Source organism: Dioscorea cayenensis, chromosome 2 (assembly GCF_009730915.1).
Source record: "Dioscorea cayenensis subsp. rotundata cultivar TDr96_F1 chromosome 2, TDr96_F1_v2_PseudoChromosome.rev07_lg8_w22 25.fasta, whole genome shotgun sequence".
NCBI classification, from domain to species: domain Eukaryota; kingdom Viridiplantae; phylum Streptophyta; class Magnoliopsida; order Dioscoreales; family Dioscoreaceae; genus Dioscorea; species Dioscorea cayenensis.
The window spans coordinates 11,734,902-11,747,503 of NC_052472.1; the positions used below are offsets into that span (position 1 = coordinate 11,734,902).

The following is a 12,602-nucleotide window of genomic DNA, read 5'->3' on the forward strand; positions in this document are numbered from 1 at the left end:
CCAACTTGGTCCATGTTGTAAAATTCCATCATTGTTCTTGTAAATGGTGGGAAAAAACTGCCCAATCACATCATGCCCAACCTTTTTGCATTCCTTTTTCCTTTTTCTTAAACAAACTTTGGAAGACTTCTATTACCTTGGAGTCTTGGAGTTTTTCAATTCATCCCACATTTGGTGTGTTGGCGTTCTGCCAGTTGCCCTATAAGGTGACAATCTCTTCCTTGGCCTCACCTTGATTACCATGTGAAAAAGAGTAACAATTTATTCTTATGTAGGTTTACTATGGAGAGTTTTTGTGTTATTGCTAGATACAAGAGAAGGAACGAGTGCTAGTGTTCACGGCACTGACTTCTTAGGAATTAGTGTTAGCGGAGATATGTGAACGATGAGGTCTCAATGTTTCCTATGTCAGGGATCAAGTTTATCACACCCGATGCACATAAAACGGTTTGTTCAATTGAAAATGAGGTTGACTTCCAGCACATGTGTCATGAGTACGCCCTATCTTCAAATGCGCTGCAGTCGATCTCGTGGTTGAGACTTCTTCTACTGACAATGATTTCTTCTTGTTGTAAAGTTCTTTTCTTTTATGTTTACATAGTTGTACAAGTTAATTATTAACTAATTATCCCAGCTTCAGTTTAAAATTATATGTTTCCACTTAATTATATCAATTTCTGCTTAAAACTTATGTTTGCTTAGTTATCCCTGTCTCTGTTTCCTCTTAAAATTATATAGTTTCCGTTTAAAATATTATGTTTAAAAATCTCTCTTTCGAACAGAATACCTTATGTTTGCTTAGTTATCCCTGTCCATGTTTCCACTTAAAATAATCTAGTTTTTGTTTAAAATGTTATGTTTCCGCTTAAAATTATCGACTTTCGACTTAAAATTTCTTCTCGTTGTAAATTTTTTTGATTTTAGCAGGTATTCAGATTCTGCGAGCGTATCCTTTCCACCTCAGGGTGACCCTGACGGTATGGCAGACTTTCCTTCCTCGTCAGATCAATTATCAGACAACGTTTTCTAAGGGCTGACCATTTCAGAGACACACTTTGAAATTTTGCAAGCTTGCCCCGATCATGAATTTATTGGTGTGGTTATCATACCTTTGCATTAGAGAATCAAAAAGGACCCTCTTTTGAAATACAGGTTCTAGTTTAGTGAGTGCTGCATACGGTGTCCTTCGGATGATCTCCCAGTGTCGTCCACTCATGTGAACTTTCAATTCACCCATAGTCTTCATTACTAGTGTCAAGTAGCACCACCCATTAACTAGGGTGACCGCCATAATCAAAAGCCTATGACAATAGAAATATATTAAGCAGTACTAAGAATTCTTGAACGGAAAGCTATTTTTTAAACGGAAAACTCATCTTTTAAACGGAAAATTCATTTCTTAAATTGATACTATTAAACACTACATAATGCAACCATATCAAATTAAAGGGTAAGCATACCTTATAAACACTACACAACACAATGAAGACCACACACACACATGAGATTGCATAACAATCAAAAAATCTATTCAGAACTCTTAAACGGAAAGCTATGTTTTTAAAGGGAAAACTCAATTCTTAAATGGAAAACTAATTTTTTAAACTAATACTATTAAACACTACATATTGCAACCATATCAAATTAAAGGGGAAATATACATTATAAACATTACATAGCACAATGAGATTGCATAACAATCAAAAAATCTCCTTCAGCACAACATTATCGCTTTCCAATCGTGTATACAGACGAAAATGAAAAATAAAAGAAAACCCTAGCCGAAAATCTCCCTGCAAACTACAATATCATCCAATAATCACACCATAAAACTGAAAAATCTCTCTTTCTAATAGGATACTTTACTAATCAAATTGGGAAAAAAAACCCACAGAATGTAAAAACAAAATAAAACTGCACAACTTCTTCAATGGCGTCCACCTCGCCTCAATACCTTAGAGCGCAAACTAATAAAATTCCAAAGAGTTGAGCAGGAGTTCTCCTTCGAGACAGTGGTTCGGTCTTACAGATAATGTCGAGGTTGGCAACTTTGGAAAGGGAAAAGTGAAGAGGCGAAGAGAGAAAATAATAGGTGCCAGTAATAGTGTTCTCTCAGGATTACCCAAAAAGAGAAAACCGCTTCCTTTCAAAGCGAAAAAATTATTGTTGCTAAGGGCTTTATGGTCAAACGATGTCACACTTGCCACAACTTTCCATGTAAAGGACAATTTCGTCCAAAAAAATTTAAAACTAACTCTGTCAATCCGGTTACATGCTTGAGGGTTTCAAAATCATTGTATTTAAAAAAAAAAACTTTTTATAGATACTCAAATTTAGGGGGACAATTTGTGCATAGTTTTTGGTAATTTCCTGAATTTATAATATCATGAATAATTGGATTCAAACACCCAACAATATGGTCATATTGGTCATATTGTTATTTTATCTCCTTCTCAACTCAAACAAATCCTATTATTCACTCAAACAAATCCTATCCGTGTCTTATCTCATTTCTCAAAAATCAAATTATTTAAATTGAACTTAAATAATATTTAATTATGGGAAAATGTGTGCAAGTAAAACGATAAACTAATCTTCATCCAAGTAAATTTTCTTAAACAATAAACAAATCTTCATTCAAGTAAATTTTCTTTATAAAGCATTTTATAAATATTTTTAATTAATCAGTTCATTTTCTTTGTTTACAGAAATTTGGGATGCTTTGAATTCTGATCGGGAAGGAAAATACGGGTGCGCGCTTCTTGTTTTTATACAAAAATTGAAATAATAAATAAGTTAATGAGAAACAGCTTCCCCACAATACATATACTTCAAACTCATTTATCGATAGGACACAATTACCCTTGCGTGATTTAACAATTGACCCAACCTCACTCACGGTCCCATCCGACCGGCTTCCAGATCTCCCGGTTTCATCGCCGGAGCCAGAAGAGATACAAGCCACAGAGAGAGAAAAGCAAAGCGGAAAAAATCACCATCTCGAATCTCAGGTTAGTTTTCTCCCAGATCCATCCCTCTTTCTCTCCTTTCTTGAATTCAACTTTCCCAGATCTCGTTATTGAGCTTGACACATGGATGATCATTGACAAATATGTATTCCTTCTGTTGAATTGAAATCCAATCTTCAAGAAATCGAATTGCTTGTGTTTTTTTTATTTTAATTTTATTTTTGGTGATGATCATCACTGTTTGTGAATTTAACCAGCGTGGATGTTTCTTTATTTTTTATTGATGACGAGGATGGACATTTGTTTGTGTATGCTTGATAGGTAGTTGGTTGGATTCAAGTTTGTAGTATAAGAAGCAAGTGAATGTTGAGGACGATATGAGTAATGGAATGGCAGAAGTTGTAATGGAGGGTGCTGCCAAGAACAAGTTGATTGGTACTGTTGGTTATGCTGGCAATGAAAATGGTGTGCATCATTGGAATGTTATCACAGATGAGACCGATGAGGATCTTACGAGAATGGTCATTGAGCTTAGTTTCCAGAATGATTACCTGAAAGCTCAGATAGGTTCATTTAACTTGCCTGTACTTGGGTCAATTGATGCTGTAGCGAAAGAGGGAGGAGATTCTGAGCAATTGAATCAATTGCATGAGAAGATAAAGTGTCTCAATAAAGAAATTCAGGAGCAGAAAGAAACTCAGAAGGCAGCGGAGGATGCTTTAGAACATCTAAGAGCTCAGTGTGCTGATGCTGATTCAAAGGTTCAAGGACTTTCAGAAAAACTTGCTCAAGGTTGGCTGTCATGATGCTTTAACCAGCTTCATAAACTTCACTTGATATTGATAACAATAGTAGTTGGTATTATATGGGTTTTGTGAAAATTAGATGAATGGATCTCTAAACTTATTTAGATTGATATGTTTGGTTACTTTGCTAACTCTAATGCTGGTTATGAAGTTATATGAAGTTATGTTGTTTGGCATGCATGCTAAAATTGTCACATTGCTTCCATGCTTCCGTTGTTGAATTGATAAATTATCAGCTTACAGACCTCTCTCTCTCTCTCTCTCTCTCAAGATATTTGCTCCATTGTATTTCACTTTTTTGCTTTTCTTTGCACTGTTGTTGTACACGATCTTAGACAAGGGTCCTAGTGATAGAGCAATTGAAAATGAAGACAAGTAAGCCAATATATCTCTACAATATAGAGCGACATCTTTGAATCACCACTGAAGAATGGTAGTTTGTAATTTGAAAAGTGAATTCAGCCAAATAATAGTTTTATCTTATACTTATATCAACAATGTGGCTACCTTTACCTTGTCACCATCATTAATTCTGCACCATATTCTTCAGTTTTTATTGTGCTGCATATAGCCACCTCCTGGCAATGAAAAGAAACATAGGGATATGATTGGGATTAAAGAGTTGGGTTGATACCAGTGACGTGGTTTAATCCCACCCACTAATAATGAAAGTGGGAAAACAATAGTAGTTGTAAGTGGGAAGAAATCTCGATGTAAATACTATGGAAAAGGGTAATGGTTACAGTTTTTCCTCTTATGAGAAAGCATAATCTGACATTATGATGCACTTCAAGATAAAGTATGATTGGAAATTACTATTGTTGTTTAAGATTCTTGGAAATAACTATTACTGTTTAAGATTCAAATGGATCACTTTATATATCAAAGTGTAACTTCTGCATTTGAAATTCAATAAATTTAACTTATGAAGGCATGTCAGCATCATTTTAGCTGTTTGGAAACCATAGAATTTGACCACAATCAAAATCTTCCCCAATTTCAGAGGTATGGCTCTACAGGAGGTCATTCTTCATCATATTACTACTATATTGGTCAATAATTTTATTTATCTTGAACTAACAAATATTATCTCAGAAAAATTTTCAACTCATTCCTTAGTTGAATATGACTGCATTATTTTCTTTATATTGAACTCACAAATATTATCTTAGAAACTTTTCCAACTCATTTCTAAGATGTATATGTTTGTATAATCTAAGATACCTTGTTCCCTATTCCTTTGCATTGCAGATATTAGGGCCTTTTTCTGTTTGATGGGCCTGCTTTGCTGTCTAATAATTTTTGTTTATATAACAAGTTATTAAAAATAATTAATCTAGGATTATTGAGGAAGGCTTCGAAAATCATCTTTCATTACATACTTTGGTGGCATCTAGAAATGCATATTACTTCTGGTTAAATTTTTCTTTCACAGTTCGTTGGATAAACCCATAGCTTGATTATTTTCTAAAGTGAAAATTGCCACTAATATTTTTATTGTTCTTTCTAAGTCCACATATTGTGCTAAATTATTTATTTGGGGTTTTCTTGCTTTGAAGTCTCAAACTAGTATATAGTTTAATTTTTGTAGCTCAACAAAAGATGGAGCAAGAAATAAAGGAACGCGATGATAAATATGTTGAGCTTGATTCTAAGTTTTCAAGGCTTCACAAGCGTGCAAAGCAACGGATCCAAGAGCTGCAAAAGGTTAGTTTATGTTTTTGTCAACTCATCGAAAACTTCTCATTGCATTCTCAATAGATTTACGCACATGAACTGTTAACATAAAACATCTTATACATTCCTTTTCCTGATGCCTTTTCTTAACTTCAAAGATCATAAGGTGATCTTAGATCTACATTAAATGTCGAAGTTTTATTCATAACTGGATTTGTTCTCTTGCTAATAGTTTATACAAACTATATTAATATGATTTAGACTAGTCAATGGCTTTAAAAAAAGACGCACTAATAGATTTCAGAAGGAGCATAAGCATTTTTTTAGGGTGTTTTTTGGGGCTTATGGACGATGACAATATTATTAATGGTACATTGACAATTAGAGATGCTTTTTGGTGTATACCATCAATATTCATATACTATTATGCTTTGACGGACGCCATATGCGATAATTTGTTGCTCTTTGCCTTCATTTTCCCATCTATCCAATGCCATTCAATGACAATTATGCTGTATTACTACCACTATTATTTCCATCCCTTATCATTGACTCCATCTGATAGTCTTTGTCTCGGTGGCTTGTGAGATGCTTCCATAAGCACCATTGCCACACTTGTTCTTCATAGGTTGCTATCTTTATTGTCTTGAGACTTTTTGGTGTAAGACCCCTAAGCCACTAAGTCTTGAGACTTTTTGGTGTAAGACCCCTAAGCGCATATAGGGCCCACTAGTACCAAAAATATAAAATCTAACATGGTATCAGAGCAATATAATGGAGCCCAAAATATATTTACACAAGTGGTATACAAGTCCATGTGTGTAGGACCTCTGAGACACAAGTAGTGTACAAGTCCATGTGTGTAAAACCTCCATGTGTAGGGACCTCCGAGGACACAAAAGTAGTGCTGACAAATCCGGTAAATGCAGACTTACGGTGTACAGAGTCCGAGCAAGTTCGATCGAGTTGAACTTGAGGGAGAGTGTTGGAAATATAGTACTACATCGGGTTGTGTGATAGAATTAGTAATGGGTTTTATATATAGAGTGCAGGGGGTTGAGTCACTAAGTCTTGAGACTTTTTGGTGTAAGACCCCTAAGCCCATATAGAGCCTATATAGGGCCCACTAGTTTCAAAATATAGAAATCTAACATGGTATCAGAGAAATATAGTGGAGCCCAATATATATTTACACAAGTTGGTTAGGATCTCTGAGACACAAGTAGTGTACAAGTCCATGTGTGTAGGACCTCTGAGACACAAAGTAGTGTACGAATCACAGTAAATGCAGCCTCTACAGGTACAAGTCGAAAGCAAGTTCGACCGTGTTGAACTTGAGGGAGGGTGTTGGAAATATAGCATCACACTCGGTTGTGTGATAAGTATGAATGAGTTTATATATAGGTATAGGGGTTGAGCCACTAAGTCTTGAGACTTTTTGGTGTAAGACCCCTAAGCCATATAGAGCCCATATAGGGCCCACTAGTACCAAAAATATAAAATCTAACAATCTTCGATTTTATTCCGAAATGAATGTTCTTTATCATACTGAAATCTGTACATGGACATGTTAGTTAACATGCTATTGACTGAGATATTTAATTTGGACATCCTTTTTGCTAGGATAGACTAATTTGGGTATATTTATACTATTTTCTATCAAACTTAATCAATTAAGTTACTTCTTGTGCTTGTAGGGATATATTCTAGAGATCTTTTCTTCTGAGAGGAATCTGAAGGGAAACATAAATAAAATAAAATAAAATAAAATAAAGATTAAAATAAAAATTTTAATTATCAAACCATCACCCTGAGACAATTATTAGAGAGGGAAAGTTGATGAACTTGTTACAAAATGCTGCTATCCAGTAGCTCCATTTTATGTAAAGAGCATGGACAAAGAGGACACCACCAAAATTTCTAATTATTCAGAATCTGTTAGTGCATGATGCTGTGGATTCGATTGAAAGGCATTTTTATTTGGGTATTTTCAAAAAGTTCAGCATTTGCTCCTTGAGCTAAGGTTGGTATCAATAATCGAGGGCAAATTAATTGAAGTAAAAGTTAAGCCAAGAGACTTACCAAGCCAAGACACTTATGGATGGCTATAATTTTAACAGGCCAAAACAAATTAAAAATTGAAAAAAAAAGGTGTTTTTCAGCACCTTCATGTGAAGGATGGCTGCACAAGCTGTGTAAGTGACTGCAATGCTTGAGTCATCTACATTTACATATGATTTACAATAGAAAGGGCAGTTCGCCTTGCACAAGATTGGAAGAGAAAGTCCCAAGTTCTTGTGCTATTAATGAGTGTAGCCTGTGAAAGTATCTGGATGTTATTATGATCATTTTTCTTCTTTCCCATGATATATGACTCATAGTGATGCATTTTAGTTGTAATTGTAATGGAGACCAAATGAGAAGGAACTTATAATATTCTACCTTTTTGAAGTGCTTTCTTGGGGGTTTAAGATGCAGAATCTACATTTATATATAGGTATAATTCTCTAAATAGTCCTTTTACTTTTTCAAATTTACCCTTTTACTCCATTTACTTTAAATTGTAACTTTTTAGTTTTTCTACTATTTTAATTTAGCCATGTTAGTGCCCAAACCCTTAACCCTAATCCTAAATCCTTAAGAAGGGGGATTGACATGGCTTACTTTAAAGTAGTAGAGGGACTAAAAGGTTACAATTTAGATTAAAGGACTAAGGGAGCGTTTGGTTCATGGATTCATGCCGTGGGAGTGGGAATGGCATGCACCCATGATGTTTAAACCCATGTTTGGCAACAAAGGAGTGAATAGTGGGTTGGCATGGGAATGAGAAGCATGCATGTGGGGCATTTCCAATCCTCCCAAAATTGGGGGGATTTGGACTCTTTGGTAAAGAAATGACTTTTATACTCCTCCTATATAAGAATAATTTTATATTAGTTATTTATTTATTTAATAAATAAATAATTATTAAATTATATTAATTAGTTGAAATAGTTAATTACAATTAAAAAAATAACATATTAAAAATATTAAATAACAATAAAACACGTTATTTATTTATTAATTAATATAACAAATATTTGTTACATTATATTAATTACTTATAATATTTCATTTTAATTAATTAAAATAAATAATTAAATATATTATAAATGCTTAATAATTATAAATCATGCTAATTATTTATTATTTAAAATGACAAATTTATTTTAAGTTATATTAATTAGATGAATATTTAATAACAATAAATTAAAATAGTTAAATATATTAGAAATATTTAATGATAATTATAATTATTATTTACTATTAAATATAAACTATTATTTTCTAAAATATTATCTCATTTGTATAAAAGGGCAAAGGTATAATTATACTATATTTCTCTCTCCTACTTTTTTATATTCCTAGCTCTCAATCCTCCAACCAAACACCTTTATTATTATCCTCCCCTTTCACTCTATTCTCATTCACACTCCTCCCTTTCTTCTCATTTCCCCCTTTCCCATTCCTATTCCGCAATCCAAACGGGCCCTAAAAGGGTAAGTTTGAAAAAATAGAGGGACTATTTAGAGAATTATATCATATGTATATATATACATACAATTTTCACTTTTTATTTCTCCAACATTTTTATGAAATTGTGGTTTGTACTAGATACATTTCTTTCTTTTGTGCTATTGGATCTAATATGTACCTTATGCTAGTTGTATAAGTTTAGCCACAGTATTGATGTTCAGCTATTATAAATAGGAAAAAGATGACCTAGAAACTCGGGTTCAAGAAATGAATGTTTTGGTGGAGCAAGCTTCGAATCAGCAAACATTGAGACAACAAGACATAGAGAAGACTCGCCAACAGGCCAATGAGGCTTTACGTTTAATGGATTCTGAGAGGCAACAATTGCGGGCAGCAAACAAGAAGTATCATCTCCTTTTTACCTATTATTTTGTTTTTGTTTTGAAGGAAAAATAAGAATTTTACTTCGTTGCTTATCCCTCTTTCTTATTGTGTGATTTCTTATTATTGTTTTTTGTCTCTTTGCAAAATTGACTTTGTCTTATATTCACCATGCAGTACTCTTTTATGTTAACCAAGTTACAGAATTTTCTTGTAGCAAACGTGGCTTTGGCTTGTGCAAGTTTGGAGCTCTTCTCGTTGAGATATTTATAGTCTTGAGCTTTTTTTGCATAATGCTTAAATAGCAAGATTCCCAAGTTGTGGACTCTTAGAGTCCTTTGAAATCAACTAATATGTTTTTTTTTTGGTCAATTAGATAAACTAATATGTTATTGCTACTAGATAATGCTAGCTGTGGAATTGTCCCCTTAACAGGAGTTCATCATAGCTCCCTTCATCGCTTATCTTACACTTCCCCCTACTTAGCTTGCCTTGATATTCTCTATTCATGTGGGAATTTTTTCTTTCGATTTTTGTTTGTGCATTTTTTTTGTTTGATATCATGTTAGTGATCCTTACAGTATTTTGAAGGAACTAAATCTTATTCAACACCTATCAGAGGCCAGCTTTGAAGCATGCCTTAAATGCTTGAACAGAAAATTGAGTGATAGATAGTGTCTTCCTAGTTTATAAGCACAAGTTTGAACATTTAATTCTTCAAGGGGTCAATTGTGCAGATCCTTTCATGGATCAGGCGCTCTCTTTCTCCATTGATCCTTGATTCATATCCTTTAAATTCTTCTCTGTGTTTTGATCGCAAATTCAAATCTGAATTTGGTGACTGTTCTTATTGCTTGAAATAGTTATATGACTTGCTTATTCAGACATATCAAACAACTCTCTCATCGCTTATCTTCAATCGGAATTACTCCTAATCATATCTTTAATCAAATACAATTTTTTTTATTTTGTTTTGTAACTTTTGTTATTATTGTTGTTGTTGTTGTTTTTTGTTTTTTTGTTTTTTTGTTTTGTTTTTTTATTGGGTGTGTTTCGGTTTGTATTGTATTGCATGATTTGTATCACTAGTATGTAAGCTTCTTGTCATTCCCCACACACATTGCTTTTTATGGTTAGACTGAAATGTAAAGCCTAACAATCTTAATTTAGGTTTATCTTTCAATTTCAAAGGGGCTTCCCAATTGTACAAAATCTAGTCTCACTTCAGTTCACTAATTCAGCATTAATTTGGGCCAAGATAGTTGAAACAATCACAGTTTAGTATGTATCATCCATAAGATATTCTGCAAAACTTTAATTTTGTTGTGTGTTTGAAGTTATGTTTCATATATTCATTCTTTCCACTAAACCGGAAAATTCAATAGCTTGCTCAATTTTAGCATTTCTATTCTTAATATATCAGTAGAATATTTTTGTGTATTGATATACAACTTTTCTAGCGTATCTTTCATAGAAGTTTTGGGTTTATTTGCATACGATTGTGTGGCTTATAGAACAATACGGTAAACATTGATTGATCAAGTTGCTAAGTAACTTCATATTCAGCTGGATCTCTATGATGGTTGCGACTTTGCAATTTATTCTTGATTTCCTTTGCATGTGCTAATTATTTGGTGGGAAATTACATCCACTTCTTTTATTGGAATTTTCTTTTAGGTGCTTTATGATGTTGTCATTACTAGGTTTGTTCTTCGTTTTCTTTTATTTTGTTTTCTTAAATTTTTGGTGTGACTCATATTCAGACTCCGAGAAAATGTGGATGAGATGCATATTATATTGGATGCTAAGGAGAGTGCACTAGCTGCAGTACAACAAACTCTACTTGACAAAGAGAAGGTACCTGCCCACTTTTTTCTTTTACCATGCTAAAGTTGAAATTTCAAGAGTAGAAGTGCATTATGAAGCTTTAATACTGCTTTGATAATTTGACGGACATGCTTATATGGCTTTTTATCTATTTGGGCATTGGAGATGTTCTAGATGTCATTATCCACATTCAATTGATAACCATTTTTTATTCTCTCTTTTAAGTCTTTTTGTAAATGATAGAAGCTGAGTAGATGGGCATTTCATGGTGTGTAACCTCTATTATATATTATTTAAAAGCAAAATATAGGTTTCATTTTTATTATTACTTGCTTTTGTAGACAACATATAATTGCTGTCAAGGAATTGCTAATAAAATTTTTTCTGTAAATAATATATGCTTAACAAGTTGTTAACTTAAAGTTGTACTTTTTTAGGGATAATAGGCAATACAGTTAAGAATGAAATTTGTTACTCTTAGTCATGGTAGTCAAATCGAGATTCGAATCTTGAATCCTGTTTTAAGCGTGGATGACATTTTCAAGTATTAAGCAAACCCATCTATATTAAAAAAAAACATTAGTTATTTCAAAAATAGTTCAGATTTTAAAAATTAATAAAATAATAAAAAAGAAGATTTCTTTCCTTAACAAGATTTTTAAGATAACAAATTAATTTGATATTAAAATTTTAAAAGAAAGCATTACCTTTTAATTAATCTTTGAATTTTTTTTTCGATAACAAATTTAAAGATTAATTAAATAAGAGCTAATTTGTCTTTTTCTTTTTTCTTTTAAATTCAAAACTTGTATCAACTAGGAATCGTTGATCTTCTCGATTCATATCGATTCAACCGATTTGGGACCGATTCAAATGATTCATTAACGATTCTGGATCAATTTCGATTCTTTTATAAGATTCAAACCGTCACGGATGAAAATCGATATGAATCTTACGATTCGTATCAAGATTCTAACTACACTGCTCTTAGTTGGCTTTCTAAACACCTTTGATTAATTTTAAATAGCATTGGGAGTAACATTTTTATGGTCTAATTTAGAATAGCTGTGTTTTACAAAGTTCTCACAAAAAGAATAAAAATTGTATTAACCTAGTTTAGTTACATATCCAAAACCAACCTTGAGGTTAAGTACTTTACTCCTTGGGATTATATGGATATATATATCTTTGCCCTATGTTTCGTACATTGTAGCCTTTTCTTCTAATTACCACAGCTTGGGTGACCCTTCTCTCTTTGGCCATGATGGCAATAGATGTACACAACCATTGAGGTGGCCAAACAGTTGGGAAGGAGGGTGGATAGTGCCCACGTTTTTTTTTTCTAATCTATTGGTGAAATCAAAAGACTGCCATATATATATATATTGCTAGAAAATTTCTGTGGGTAAAATGACATGGCAAAGGT

General features: G+C 33.0%; 1 protein-coding gene across 6 annotated transcripts in view; it reads left to right on the forward strand.

Annotated features, from left to right (window-relative positions):
* The first annotated feature begins 2,842 nt into the window (after window positions 1-2,842).
* LOC120270469 (protein GRIP) overlaps window positions 2,843-12,602 on the forward strand; it is a 61,132-nt gene continuing 51,372 nt past the window's right edge. For 2 of the 6 annotated variants that reach the window (XM_039277516.1, XM_039277501.1), the window contains exons 1-5: window positions 2,844-3,011; window positions 3,291-3,761; window positions 5,367-5,482; window positions 9,203-9,372; window positions 11,113-11,206. In XM_039277516.1, the coding sequence (XP_039133450.1) occupies window positions 3,347-3,761; window positions 5,367-5,482; window positions 9,203-9,372; window positions 11,113-11,206 (795 nt within the window). In that variant the 5' untranslated portion in view covers window positions 2,844-3,011; window positions 3,291-3,346. Of the gene's footprint in view, window positions 3,012-3,290; window positions 3,762-5,352; window positions 5,483-9,202; window positions 9,373-11,112; window positions 11,207-12,602 lie in introns of those variants that run through there. The other 4 variants (XM_039277524.1, XM_039277492.1, XM_039277510.1 and 1 more) reach the window with 4 other exon arrangements.